The 14,486-nt window shown below is 38.9% G+C and overlaps 2 protein-coding genes across 2 annotated transcripts; one reads left to right on the top strand and one right to left on the bottom strand.

Annotated features, from left to right (window-relative positions):
• The first annotated feature begins 1,344 nt into the window (after window positions 1-1,344).
• LOC103949426 (laccase-7-like) lies at window positions 1,345-4,144 on the top strand. Its single transcript, XM_009360539.2, has 6 exons — window positions 1,345-1,533; window positions 1,767-1,918; window positions 2,211-2,455; window positions 2,563-2,691; window positions 2,785-3,732; window positions 3,830-4,144. The coding sequence occupies exons 1-6, from the start codon at window positions 1,444-1,446 to the stop codon at window positions 3,958-3,960; spliced, it is 1,695 nt and encodes a 564-aa protein (XP_009358814.1). The 5' UTR covers window positions 1,345-1,443; the 3' UTR covers window positions 3,961-4,144.
• Window positions 4,145-11,982: 7,838 nt separating this feature from the next.
• Window positions 11,983-13,703, bottom strand: LOC103949427. Its single transcript, XM_009360540.3, has 3 exons — window positions 13,502-13,703; window positions 13,059-13,385; window positions 11,983-12,379 (listed from the first exon to the last, which is right to left on the bottom strand). Exons 1-3 carry the CDS (start codon window positions 13,563-13,565, stop codon window positions 12,198-12,200), a joined length of 573 nt encoding a protein of 190 aa, XP_009358815.2. The 5' UTR covers window positions 13,566-13,703; the 3' UTR covers window positions 11,983-12,197.
• Window positions 13,704-14,486: the final 783 nt, after the last annotated feature.

Genomic DNA, 14,486 nt, shown 5'->3' with positions numbered 1-14,486 from the left:
TTTGTTTTGTATGATCATGATTAAGTTACATTTATATTTTATATTATTTTTTTATAAAGATAATAAGATAAAAATAAATAATAATATAAAATATTAACGTAGCATAACCTTGATCACACAAACAAGAAGACACAGAAGACCATCGAAAGTAGGGGGTGACTATCTTGTCCTTTAGGTCAAAGATGGAATGTACGTGGAGTGGTTTAGCCTAGGGTTTCACCAAATGAGAAAATGAGCTGAAAATACCAATTGAGTCCCTGTCCGTCACACGACAACGAAAATAAAGTAGTTTTTTTTTAACTCAATTTACGGAATAGCATACAGTAAGACACCAATGATACAAGGAGTTCAGATACACAAATCTAAAGTTTAGGGATAAAAATCAAATTTTGTATCGGGGATAGCTAAAAGTAAATTTTTAATTTAGATAAAAATTGCATCCCCCTTTGAGGAGATGAGTACATTCTTCCTTGGGAATAATGTATCTTGATCGTACAAAATTTATAATTGAAATTATTCAATTTTTTAATCTTCATTCGAATAACATCTATACCAAAAATAATTTTAATCAAAGATCATTTAATCATTTAAATGTATAAAACGAATCGACGGTGTAAGTATTAAGTAACATATTCATGATGAACCGTCCATTTTTTTCGATAAATTTGGATGCTTAAACGATCTCCACTTCAAATGATTGTTTGTATGAGTGATCTTCAAATGAAAATTAATAAATTGAACGTTTTCAATCATTGATTTTATTCGGTTAAAATAAGTTATTCGTAAATACATAATATATACATCCTCACATTGAGAAATGCAAGCATTATTCTTAATTTATTAAGTACTGAGAATTCCCCCTAAATTAAATTAAAAGAAAGAAAGAAAAAAATTTACAAACACACACGAACTTTTCCACTCTTATAAAAAAACGAAATTTGGTATTTCCAATGTCAACGTTCTTCCGAGCCGATTAGTTGTTTACCAATCGAGAAGAAGTCTTACTATGTTTACATTGAGAATTCAAATCCAAATCTAAAAGTGTTCTTCTAGTTCGTCAGCCTGTAAAGTACGTAGATTGGCCACGGTCAAAAGGATCTCATTCAATATGGTTTGTTTGCTTCAAGAACCAAGTTTCTGACTTCTGTTTCTATATCTTTATGCTAGCATTCTCCGATGAATCGCCAACTTAATCAAACTGTTAGCTGGATATACAATACCAGTCATTTTGTTCTACTTTTCAAAGTCCTTAATTAACAAAATGATAAAAATTTATTACCTAAATGTGGAAATAATGGATTCGCAGCTTCTTTCCAAATGCCTATATATGAACAACATATATCGATCTCTAAGACATCACAAGAGTAATACAATACCTTCATAACAGTATACGATTCTCAAACTTCTCATTTCCCCTTCAGCTAGTTCTTTAATTTCTTCCCCATGGCACGCTTAGCATTTGTGCTAGTTTGTGCTGTAGCTTTATTGGCTTCTTCAGTAGCCTCTGGTGCAATTGTTGAGCATTCTTTTAATGTAAGTCTGTTCCCATAATGGCTAAAGAGCATTCTGACATCCAAAATTACTTCTGATTCAATTTGACAGAAAAATTCAAAATATTTTTGGGTCATAGAAGCGGCTTTTAGAAACAATATTCAAACAAGCCCTTTGGGATCCTTGTTTTGTCATGCATATTTCCTCACTAATTATTTGAATGTTTCCTTTGAATATTAGTAGTCATAATTTTCTTTTTATTTCTATTGTTTCAGGTAAACAACATGACAGTTAACCGACTATGCCGGAATCAATCAATTACTGTAGTAAATGGAAGCTATCCAGGACCAACAATATATGCACGAGATGGAGACACACTCATTGTCCACGTTTTAAACCAATCACCCTACAACATTACTATTCACTGGTAAATATTAGTTTACATATCCAAAATCATTTACCCCTCAACATATTCTAGAACAAAACAAGAATTCTATTTGAACACAGTTACTAACGCACCCTTCAATAAAAATGACCCATCCAAATTATTTAGGACCCACATGTGTTACAGAGTGTGAGTTTTATGTATCTAAATCACTTTACTTGGAACAAAATGCATACCCATATTTTCTTAGTCATTTTTTTTCTTGATTAACAATCCCCCAGGGGAACGTTGGGTTATGTTTTGTTCATGTTGTAAAGTTTCTTTCTTAATGCAGGCATGGAATCTTTCAGCTTCTGAGTGCATGGGCTGATGGACCTGCATATGTAACTCAATGCCCTATACGTCCTGGACAAAGCTTTACATACAAATTTAATATCACCGGACAAGAAGGTACCCTTTGGTGGCATGCCCACGTTTCGTGGCTCCGCGCAACCGTCCACGGAGCACTCATAATCCACCCGAAAGTCGGTCGATCCTTCCCTTTCCCCAAGCCCGCCAAAGAAGTTCCCATATTATTAGGTAATTAACAATCAAACTATACAATTCAACTTAGTTTACATTAATCATGAAACGCACTTAAACGGTGATTTTTATGACTAATTATAAACTGGTTGATGGAATTGCAGGAGAGTGGTACAATGGTAATGTTGTTGACATTGAGGAAGAAGCCCTAGCTACCGGAATTGCTCCTAACGGTTCAAATGCTTACACCATAAATGGACTTCCTGGCGATCTATACGATTGCTCTCAAAATCGTATGTAACCATGCATGCATGCACGTCAATTTATTTATTTTTATACACTACTTTTTCATGATGAATATTAATAATTTAACATCAATTTATCAGAGACATATCAGCTCAGTGTGGTGAGAGGAAAGACCTACCTTCTACGCCTAATCAATGTTGCACTCAATAACCAACTCTTCTTCAAGATAGCCAATCACAACATGACAGTTGTCGCTATTGACGCCACCTATACCACTCCTTATGTCACCGACGTGGTGGTTACTGGACCAGGCCAGACCACTGACGTTCTCATCAAATTCAATCAACCTATCGGATCCTATTTCATGGCCGCCACTCCGTATGCTAGCGCAAACATTAACTTTGATAACACAACCACCAGAGGCATCATCGTCTACAAGGGCTCTAGGTCATCAACCCCCATTATGCCCTCAATGCCTAACCCTCGCAACACACCGTTGGCCCACAAGTTCTTCACCAATCTCACTGGCCTCGCCGGTGGGCCCCAGTGGGTCCCAGTCCCACTCAAGGTGGACGAGCGCATGTTTGTGACAATTAGCGTCAACTTGGAGGTGTGTCCGGAAAATGCCACATGTCAGGGCCCGCTCTTTAACCGATTGTCCGCTAGCATGAACAACGAGTCATTCGTGCTTCCAAGTAATACATCCATGATGGAAGCACAGTTTAACAACGTGAGCGGGGTTTACACCAGAGATTTTCCTGACGAGCCTCCAGTCAAGTTTGACTACACGGACACGAACGTTAGCTTTGACCTATCGCTGATATACGCCCTAAAATCAACCAAGGTCAAGACGTTGAAATTCAATTCAACGGTGGAGGTCGTGCTTCAAAACACAGCGTTCTTGGCGATCGAGAACCATCCGATGCATCTCCACGGCTTCAATTTCCACGTGTTGGCACAAGGGTTTGGTAATTACAACCCAATTAATGACCCCAAAAAATTTAACTTCATTAATCCACAAATACGTAACACAATTGGTGTGCCGGTCGGAGGATGGGCTGTGATCAGGTTTCAAGCAAATAATCCAGGTTAGTTTTCCTAAGCACCACAGCAGTTAAATGTCTTGTATTTTAATTATATTATTAATAACTAATTCTGATTATTTGTTGTAAACTATTATCTCAGGTATCTGGTACATGCACTGTCATTTGGACGTTCATGTGCCGTGGGGGCTAGGCATGGCTTTTGAGGTTGAAAATGGACCGACGCCAGAATCTACTTTGCCTCCTCCGCCACTTGATCTGCCCAAATGTTAGAAGTTGTTTGGAAGAACTCAAAATATTGTTTCGTTTTTTGTATTCTTTAAATTATAATGTCGTGGTCGATTTCATTTTTTTGGTTACAAATCAATAACTTTGTAATAAAATTAGTCACAGATGTATTGTAAAAGTTGGTCATCATTGTTTGGCTAAAATCACAATAAATTATTTAATCATAATATTTCAAATAGTGTCCTTATTTATTCGCCGAATGACTTGACAACCTTTTGTTTACTTAATCCCGTTAGCTCTGGTCTCTTTTCGTGTTTTTTTTTTTTTTTAACAAGTAAAATTATCTAGCCATACTCTTATTTATTAGTATATAAAAAGTCTCATGTTCGATTTACATTGATGATAACAAAATTTAATATTTATGTTAATTATGATACCTAATTATCTCTTAGAATTACACTGGAATATCCTTGTTTGAAAAGGGAAAAAAAAAAAAAAAAAAAGCAACTACATCACTTGGATCTCTCTGGGCTGTATTCCCTTATTGAGAAGCAGGCTTAGGCCTAAATGATCTGAATCATAAAAAAGTTATTAAGGATAATCTTTAGTTTAGATCTTTTAAACTAACAGCTGTTAATAATATCTTAAGAAAAAATGCATTCCTTGTAAGCTTTTTTACTGAATCTTCACTTTACCTTACGTATAACATGATAACAACTATGGACGTGACTGCTTACAATTTAATATTGTCCTAACTGACTATTACAATTTGACTTCACACGTATTAATAATTTCTCCAGCATGTGATTAAGTTGTGCCCTTGTTGTCCAAGTTGACTTTGAAATGAGTTAGCATCTTGTTATGATAGCCTTGATCACATTGCATGGTCGATTTCTATATGTGGGACGTGTATTCACCTATCCAATAGAGGTGATGAGTAAAAGTGAATCAAATTACATTACTTGTTTAAATGTGTGTGTTTTCTGGCATCATCTACTCTTAAACGATAAGGCTCTGGTACATGCATACTATTTGAAACAGAAATTTGGTGGTCTAGTACTAGGGATTACGCTTCATTAATGTCACAAATCTCCTCAAAAATTCCTTGCTACTAACATTCCAGAGGAGCACCATGCAACATGCATGGCTATAAGGGACGAGGGGAAAATGCAGGATGAAGCTTTCTTCATGAATATTCTTGCCAAACAGGACGAGGGCCATGTGCAGAAGCATCGCCATAACTCGAAATTTCTTCCATGGCACGGTGAGGATTGGAACGTTGTTTTTCGCATCGATAAGGCAAGAATACTCCTGCATTTTTAATTAAAACAGTTGACAAAGAATGTAAGTACATTTTTTTACCAAAAAAAAAAAGTTAGTACATCAAGTTAGAACACTCTAATACCACGTTAGATAATCACTAAAGCTCTAAGATTAAGAAAAATCGTCAATCTTCTGCGCGTAGATTTTGCGAGATCTTGATTACGTAACTTCTCCAACAGCCATGTTGAAGTAAAGCTCAATAATGTTAGGGCACCTGTGATAACACGCTGTTGAACAAAGCATTTTGAGAACTCGAGGGTCGAAGAGGGTATCAGAGGAAATTCCAATTGCCTTCCTATCAATACCGCATGCCTTGATGCACTCATCTGTCTCTATGTACTCCGCCATCTTCTCTACCACCACTCCCGACGTCTTGCATTCGTGTCCAACCTTTCTGCCTTTCTTCACCATCGTCTCCAACAAGCACTGTTTACCAAAAATGCGCAAATCTTGTTTGGAAAATACTCACAAATAATCTCACCTAGAAATTAAAACCAAGATTCTAAACACAACGCGCAATGTTCTTAAGTTTAATTAATTTCGAAAGGAACTATTATAAACACTTTAAAAATCTCATTCTGTTAGACAAATAAGGAATATGGTAGGAGTCCTTGTGTAATTGTATATAATATTACACACTAGCCGTCCTACAGCCGTCTAGCCGTCCTACACACTAGGACGGCTACCTTGTCCTACCTACACACTTGTATCATGTATATATATCCTTGTAATCTTGTAGAGAAGGATAATGAGAAAAAAAGCATTCTCTTCCATTTTTCCACATTCACGTATCAATAACAAATATATTTTTTAGCCTACATACCTTTTTCTACATGGTATACAGAGCAGGTTTATAACCCCAGCCCTAATTTTTTTTTTTCGGCAGCTTTCTTTGCCGTTCCCATGGCTGACTCTTCTTCTTCCGATGGTGTTTTTTCCCTTCATCATTCCGACCACCCAAATCTTGTCCTTGTATCCAAGAAGTTGAATGGTGATAACTACACATCCTGGGCCCGTGGCATGCAGCTTTCCTTGAGTGCCAAGAATAAACTTGGTTTCATCACTGGCGATATCCAAGAACCTTCTTCCTCCGACGACCCTGATGCTCACGCGGCTTGGCGTCGTTGCAATGACATGATTCTCTCTTGGCTTCTGCATTCCTTGGAACCTGACCTTCAAGAATCTGTGCTTTTTTCCACCTCTGTCCAAGCTGTATGGGATGATCTTCACGAACACTTCTCTCAGAGTAATGCTCCCCGCATCTTCCAACTCAACCGGGAACTTGCTACAATTTCTCAAGGTTCTTCTTCTATCTCCGCCTATTTTACTCGCCTGAAAGCTCTCTGAGATGAGCTTACTTCTTATAATGATGGCTGCACGTGCTCTTGCAACGCCAAGCATGACCGTCAACAACTCATGCAATTTTTAATGGGCCTCAACGAATCCTTTGCTGCTGTTCGTGACCAGATTCTTTTAATGAATCCCCTTCCCACTGTTCGTCAGGCCTGTTCCTCGGTGTCTCAAGCTGAAAAACAACGCTCCCTGGGCGTCCTCCGCTCTGTCGATCAACCTGCTGCCATGGCTGTTCGTGGCCCGTCCCGTCCCTCCTCTGCTCGTCCTCCCCTCCACTGCACCTACTGCAATTTTGATTATCATACCCGAGACACCTGCTATAAACTTCATGGCTATCCCGTTGGCCATCCCTTCCATGGCCAACCGTGGCGACCACCGCGCCGTGCCACTGTTTCCAGTTCTTCCCGCAACCATGCACCTTCCAGTCCTCCCCAGCAGCCACGGTTTTCTGCTTCCCGGCCCCATAATTTCACCCAAGCCCATCACGTGCAAGGCACCCAGGCCCCCGCATCTTCTTCTACTCCAGCGACCCACCAAGTGCATGGGGCCCAGCCCACTTTGCATGACTTGCAGCTTACCATGCCTGACCTCTCTGCCGAGCAGCACTCCCGTGTTCTAGCTGCTCTACGTGACACCACCACCCCTCCTCAGGCCAATGCCGTGCTCACTACTGATTTTGCCCAAGGTTTGTTACCTGTCACCTCTCGTCATGGTCAATGGATTCTTGACAGTGGTGCTACGGATCATATTACTTCTTCGGCCTCATGTTTGGTTAATCGTTCTCCTTCACATTTGCCGCCTGTTTCTTTGCCTAGTGGTGCTACCGCTCCCAATACTTTTACCGGCACTCTTCCTTTAAATTCATCAGTTACTTTGAAGGATGTTTTATGTGTCCCTAATTTCCGAGTGGACCTTTTATCGGTTGGTAAACTTACAGATGGATTATCGTGTTCCATAACCTTCTTTCCTTCTTGGTGTGTTTTGCAGGACTTGGTTTCGAAGGCGATGATTGGTGTGGGTAAGCGACGTGGCGATCTGTATTACCTTGTGGCCCTTACCTCTTCTCTCCCCACCCATCAACCTCTCTGCGACATCATTACCATCCCCTCCTCCCTCTGGCATAGGCGTCTTGGTCACCCCTCCTCCACTCGTTTGCAAGCTTTAGCATCTAGCTCTCTTAATTGTACTTTTGATTCTAGTCATATTTGTGATGTTTGTCCGTTGGCAAAACAAACTCGTCAACCTTTTCTTTTGAGTTCAATTTCATCAACTTTCCCTTTTGCTTTAATTCATTGTGATATTTGGGGCCCGAATCGTCAATCTTCTCTTTCTGGTGCTCATTATTTCTTAACCATTGTGGATGATTTTTCTCGCTTTACGTGGGTCTTCCTCATGAAACATAAATCCGACACTCAACAATTAATTAAGGATTTTTTTGCTTATGTCACTACCCAATTCCGCACTACCATCCAATGCATTCGTACTAACAATGGTGGTGAATTTTTATCTCTTCGTAGTTTTTTCTCTGATCATGGGGTGCTTTTACAAACTTCTTGTGTTTATACCCCCCAACAAAATGGCGTTGTTGAAAGAAAACATCGTCATCTTCTTGAAACCGCTCGCGCCCTTCGTTTTCAATCCCATCTTCCTATCAAGTTTTGGGGGGAATGTGTTCTTACCGCTACTTATCTCATCAATCGTCTCCCTACCCGTCTTCTCCATCATAAATCCCCATTTGAGGTTCTCTTTTCGAAAACCCCATCTTATGACCACTTCCGCGTCTTTGGTTGTCTGGCATATGCCACCTCTGTCACTCCCACCACCAAATTTTCCCCTCGGGCTCATCGTTGCATTTTTCTCGGTTATCCTCATGGACAAAAGGCCTATACCCTTTACGATCTCGACAATCACCGCATTTTCACTAGTCGAGACGTCATCTTTCACGAAACTACTTTCCCTTATGCCGTTTCTCACCCTCCTATCCCATCCTCTTCACCTACCCTACCCATCCCACCCCCTCTGGACTTTACATATAACCCACCCCTTCCTGCCCCGACGCCTCACCCTCCTCCACCTTCCTCCCCTTCCACGCCTCCCACAGATTCCTTTGCTGCCCCATTACCCGTTCCTCCCCATGCCCCTTTACCCACGAACATCCCTACCCCCCCCCCCACTACCTACCAATCCTCCCCTTCCCCGCACCTCTTCCCGTGCCCATAAACCTCCATCCTATTTAAAAGACTACGTTTGCTCGCAGGTGATTCTGCCATCCCACCCATCTTCGACTTCGCAACCCGGTTCTACACAAGGTACGCGATATCCACTTTGTAATTTTCTCTCTTATCACCGTTACTCTCCCAGGCATTTTTCTTACATTAACTCTGTCAGTCGGACTGTGGAGCCTTCCTCCTTTGCCGAGGCTGCCACTGACCCCAATTGGCAACGTGCTATGACTGAGGAGCTTCAAGCTTTACATGCTAATGGTACTTGGACTTTAACTTCCTTGCCCCTGGCAAAATTCCCATTGGTTGTAAGTGGGTGTACAAACTCAAGCACAATTCCGACGGCTCTATTGACCGCTACAAAGCTCGTTTGGTTGCTAAAGGCTTCACTCAGGCTGAAGGTATTGATTATCATGACACTTTTTCTCCTACTGCTAAGATGATTACGGTGCGTTGTCTTCTTGCTCTTGCTGCTAGTCAGTCTTGGTCTCTTCATCAGCTTGATGTTAATAATGCTTTCTTACATGGTGACTTACATGAAGAAATCTATATGTCTCCTCCTCCTGGTCTTCGGCGACAGGGGGAGAATCTTGTGTGTCGCCTTCACAAGTCACTTTATGGTCTTAAGCAGGCTTCTCGCCAATGGTTTGCCAAATTCACTAGTGCCATCATTTCTGCCGGTTTTCAACAATCCAAAGCTGACTATTCATTGTTCACTAAAAAGTCTGGTATTTCTTTCACAGCTTTGCTCATTTATGTGGATGATATTGTGATTACAGGCAATGATGCTAGTGCCATTAATTCTCTGAAGTCTTTTCTCCGTGATCATTTTCGGATAAAAGACCTTGGTGATTTAAAATATTTTTTGGGTATTGAGGTTTCTCGTTCCAAACAAGGGATTTATATTTCTCAACGCAAGTATGCATTAGAGATTCTCAAGGACTATAGTTTTTTGGGAGCACGACCAATTGCTTTTCCTATGGATGACACAAAATTATCTGATAAAGGAGAACTTCTCAAGGATCCTGAAAAGTATCGACGATTAGTAGGTCGGTTAATATATCTCACTATCACTCGGCCGGATATCACCTATTCTGTGCATGTTCTAAGCCGTTTTACGCACGAGCCAAAGATATCTCATATGGATGCTGCGCTTCGTATTGTTCGTTATTTGAAGGCTACTCCAGGTCAAGGTTTATTATTTCGTTCTGACAACCAGACCAAGTTAACTGCGTTTTGTGATTCTGATTGGGCAGGTTGCCCTATCACTCGCCGTTCGACTACTGGGTATTGTGTATTCTTGGGCGGTTCTTTGATTTCTTGGCGGACGAAACGACAAAAAACCATTTCGCTCTCTTCAGCAGAGGCGGAATATAGGGCCATGGCAGGTGCTTGTTGCAAGATAGTTTGGCTTCGTTTTTTGTTGAAGGATTTGAACATTCCTTTGGATGGTCCTTCCATTTTATTTTGTGATAATCAAGCAGCGTTACATATAGCTGCCAATCCTAATTTTCATGAACGAACTCGTCACATTGAGATGGATTGTCACTTTATACGAGATAAGATTGTAGATGGCATAATAGAGACCAAGCATGTGGGTACGGCACAACAGTTGGCAGACTTGTTTACCAAACCTCTTGGGAAAGAAAAGTTTTCGGGTTTGTTACGCAAGTTGGGAGTTCTTGACATCCACTCTCCAACTTGAGGGGGAGTGTTAGACAAATAAGGAATATGGTGGGATTCCTTGTGTAATTGTATATAATATTACACACTAGCCGTCCTACAGCCGTCTAGCCGTCCTACAGCCGTCAAGTCGTCCTACACACTAGGATGGCTACCTTGTCCTACCTACACACTTGTATCATGTATATATATCCTTGTAATCTTGTAGAGAAGGATAATGAGAAAAAAAACATTCTCTTCCATTTTTCCACATTCACGTATCAATAACAAATATATATTTTTAGCCAACATACCTTTTTCTACACATTCTACACTCCTCACAAGTATATTTTTCTTTCTAATTATAGAAAGTTTGAAGTGCAAAATGAGAATTTTGGCGTGCTAATAAAAATTCTCATTTCGAACTAACCATGTTTAATGATTAAACGTAATGACATATGTGTACCTAGAGATGCATGGATGAACAGGGAAGAGAGGAAGAGAAGAAAAAGGAAAAGAAAAAAAAAATCAATAAATCCATGTGGTTAATTTGTTTAAGATTGTCGCTAATTGACAAACAAAAAGAGATTAGTTTGTGAATGGAGAGGGTTAAGTGAAAAGTAAAAGGAGATTATTATGAACTATATATAGGGAGGACACCGGTTTAAAGGTTCTTAATTGTTTCTAGTTTAGCTCCATGAAATTTCAAGCTCTTGATTTTTTTTTTTTTCCTTATAACGGGAACTAGTAGCTTGGCAATCCACTCTTGCGGAGCGAAAAGACTCATAAAAGTATTTCAATCTCCCATATCATCATCGTGTAATACACCAGCGCTAGGAATCGAATTCATGACGTGTCGTGTAGAATATGAACATGAAATTCATCCCTAACCACAAAATCACTCCGTGATGGTTCTCTTGTATTGATATTGCAAATATCGTATTTCTGCCATTGAAGTTTCAAGAAATTGTGCGGTACTTGTATATGTGGGTTGTAACAAGTGACTGAATTACAGTACCACAAAATACATGAACGTGGAAGTAAAAATGTATTTAGAGGCCCATCTAAGTCGGACCAAACTATCCAGAAATCGTAGCCCAATTCCGAAAGAGTTCGACAGGATTGGACTTCTATGCTGGATGGCAAATCAATAACTTCACTGTGGTTTGTTTACAATTACGTTAGCACATGACCAAAATTTGCACTATATTTGTTGGCCTTTTAATTTTTATTTTTTATATAGAAGCCGCAGTGTGAGTTTCCAAAAAAACAAAAAAAAAAAAAAAACCAAAGAAGCCTCAGCGTGAGAGTGGCAATTCAAACACAGAACCTCAGTGCTTGATAAATGTTTTTAATTACTTGAGCTATAATTACTTTTGGTTCATTTGTCATGAATGGTAAGTTCGATACCAAATTGTTACTATAGCAAAGCAAAGCATAGCAAGGAAATAAATTTTAATCAATTGAAAACCCCAAAATTAGATTATTTGGAATTTTGGAGAAGAAATGTATAAGCATTGTATGTATTGATCTGACATTTGTAAAGTAAGTAATACAATTACTTTTGATATAAAGGTTGTATATCTCAACAAATCCCACCCACAAACAAAATGAACCGAATTTCCCCCTCTTCTTTTCCAACTAATTTAATTATTCCTCACTTAATATACACTAATATTATATAATTCAAAAGAAATTATTTGCAGAAACTACACAGCATGATTACATAGGACTAGGAGCAGATGCAGGTTCAAATGCCTCAGAAGGGGGATATGCCGCACTCAACCCTGATGGTAATTGGGAGCCGTGAGGACTAGGGGCGGCCTCGCCAGAGCTCAGAAGCGCGATCATGGCACGGTGAGGGTTGGAACGCTGCTTGTCGCAGAGATCGGGCAAGAATACACCTGCATTTTTCAAAACATATAATTAAGTTCTATATTAGATTATGTTGCATTGTACAGTTCTTACATACAAGAAGAATAAGATGTATAATATACAATCGTAGTAAAACTTGGTCACGTGATCAACATATGATACAATCAAATTATAAAAAAAAATGTTGCATATACCAGTTGTATGTAAGAATATTTCGTTGAATCACATGCCTCCATTTTATTAAAGTGTACCATAGTAAAAGGGGTTGATTAAATTAGAAGGAAATCCATCACAAGGAAGGTATCGCAATGCCATCTACATGACAGAAAAAGAAAACGAAAGCAGACCAAAGTGAAGCATATTCCTAGGCAACATTTTTAAGCACGCCTAAAAGTATTATGGGGTTTTTCTATAATAAATCAGTGTATGAGATATATCAGTGTTTAAATATTTAAATTAAAATTGTTAAAACAGCTATGCATATCAAACCGATTAATGCACTAGTGTAACCCATACACCAATAAATTAAATAATTCTCGATCTATCTTACTCTTCTTTTGTTTTAATATTAGTCCTAAAAAGAAGAGAAGGAATGTTTTAGGTGTGACAAAACAATCATTCTTAACCACCTGGAAGTTTGGAACCACTAAATAATATAATTAATCGAAAATAAAAAACTTAATTAATGATTTGTGAAAATATTCTTACCCTCTCCAGCTGCCAAGTTGAAGTAAAGGTCAGCAATGTTGGGGCACTTTTGGTAACAAGGAGCAGAGCAGAGCTTAGCCATGAACTGAGGCTCAAGGAGGGCATCAGACGAAATCCCAACAGACTTCCTATCAATCCCACAAGCCTGCACGCACTGATCTGTCTCTATGTAATCAGCCACTCCCTCCACCACAACTTCTGATGTCCTGCACTGATACTCTATGCTTCCATCTTTCTTGGACATGGTCTCTAACAAGCACCTTTTCCCGGCTGACGACACCGAAAATGCACAAACATCGTTCGGCAAATCCTCGCATATAAACTCACCTGAAAAAAAAAATGATCAAAACAAGTTTAATAACTGCAAACCATTTAATTAAGTAGTTAAAGAACATTGTATATAACCATAGCCGATCGAAGACACATTGTTATAACCAACTGACCTAGAACTACATGGATGGATAGGAAGGAGAGGAAGAGAGCCAAAAACTTGGTGGAAACCGCCATGTGTGGAGGATCTGAGAACTAATGTGGGGTTTTGTTGGACAAACAAAAACTCAGGAGAGAGATTTATTTGTGATATTAGAGTGAAGGGAGAAGGGTGGATTTATAACGAGGAGGAGGTTATGAACTGTGAAACAACAAAAGGCAACGACTAGCTATATATAGAGATGGGAACGTTGAAATATAAGGCGGCGTCTCTACATTCATGGACGCGTTTGCAACCTTCCTGCAGGTTGGTGAAACTGTACGTCTACGATCCTCTTTGAATTTTTTATGTTGGAGCCCAATTTGTCATTTGTTCTATTTTCTATTTTTTCTTATTTGTTTTTTGGTTATTATTATTATTATTTTTTTTTTTGTTTTGATTTTGTTATTGTTTATTGACTTGTTTTATTTGATACGTGTTTTATTCTTGACCCCTATAGTTAAAATGCAAAGGTGTGGAAAGCCTGCAATTTGAAATTTCTTCTCTCTCTCCATTTGTGGTGTTAGGGTTTGTTGACATTTAATTCGTATAGATGCATGACCGACGTTGTACATATTGAACTTTCTGTGTGGCTTCTTGATTATATATTCCTATTCCATTCAACAAGTTGAAAATTAATATATGGCTTTTTAGCCAAAATAATTATGAGAATGACGTAATTCCTTATTTTGATCTATGAAATTTAAATTGATAGAATTTGTGTCTGAGTTTGTTCATCATCAATCATTTTGGTATTTTCATGAAAAATCCCCATTAAATAAGAATAAAATAACAAAATATCCTCAATTTTGTCAAATCATTTTGGCCTATTGTTAGGGTATTTTTATCATTTTGATCCTTATTTAACAAAGATTTTCATGGAACAACCAAAGCGATTAATGTGAACAAACTCAGAGGTCACTCCTATTAATTTCAAATCTCAAAGACCAAAAGAATGA

This window comes from the organism of the source record quoted next, unplaced genomic scaffold (genome assembly GCF_019419815.1).
Source record: "Pyrus x bretschneideri cultivar Hongxiangsu unplaced genomic scaffold, Pyrus_bretschneideri_v1 Contig2, whole genome shotgun sequence".
NCBI classification, from domain to species: Eukaryota; Viridiplantae; Streptophyta; class Magnoliopsida; order Rosales; family Rosaceae; genus Pyrus; species Pyrus x bretschneideri.
Note: the sequence above shows the minus strand (reverse complement) of the source record. Positions and strands in the feature narration are given on the sequence as shown.

Excerpts from the sequence above, each read along its gene's own strand:
- LOC103949427 (XM_009360540.3), bottom strand. The coding sequence starts at position 13,565 with ATGGCGGTTTCCACCAAGTTTTTGGCTCTCTTCCTCTCCTTCCTATCC. Across the intron at positions 13,386-13,501 it reads ATCCATCCATGTAGTTCTAG|GTGAGTTTATATGCGAGGAT; the intron begins GTCAGTTGGTTA and ends TTTTTTTTTCAG. Across the intron at positions 12,380-13,058 it reads CAACTTGGCAGCTGGAGAGG|GTGTATTCTTGCCCGATCTC; the intron begins GTAAGAATATTT and ends TGAAAAATGCAG.
- LOC103949426 (XM_009360539.2), top strand. The coding sequence starts at position 1,444 with ATGGCACGCTTAGCATTTGTGCTAGTTTGTGCTGTAGCTTTATTGGCT. Across the intron at positions 1,919-2,210 it reads TACAACATTACTATTCACTG|GCATGGAATCTTTCAGCTTC; the intron begins GTAAATATTAGT and ends TTCTTAATGCAG. Across the intron at positions 3,733-3,829 it reads GTTTCAAGCAAATAATCCAG|GTATCTGGTACATGCACTGT; the intron begins GTTAGTTTTCCT and ends CTATTATCTCAG.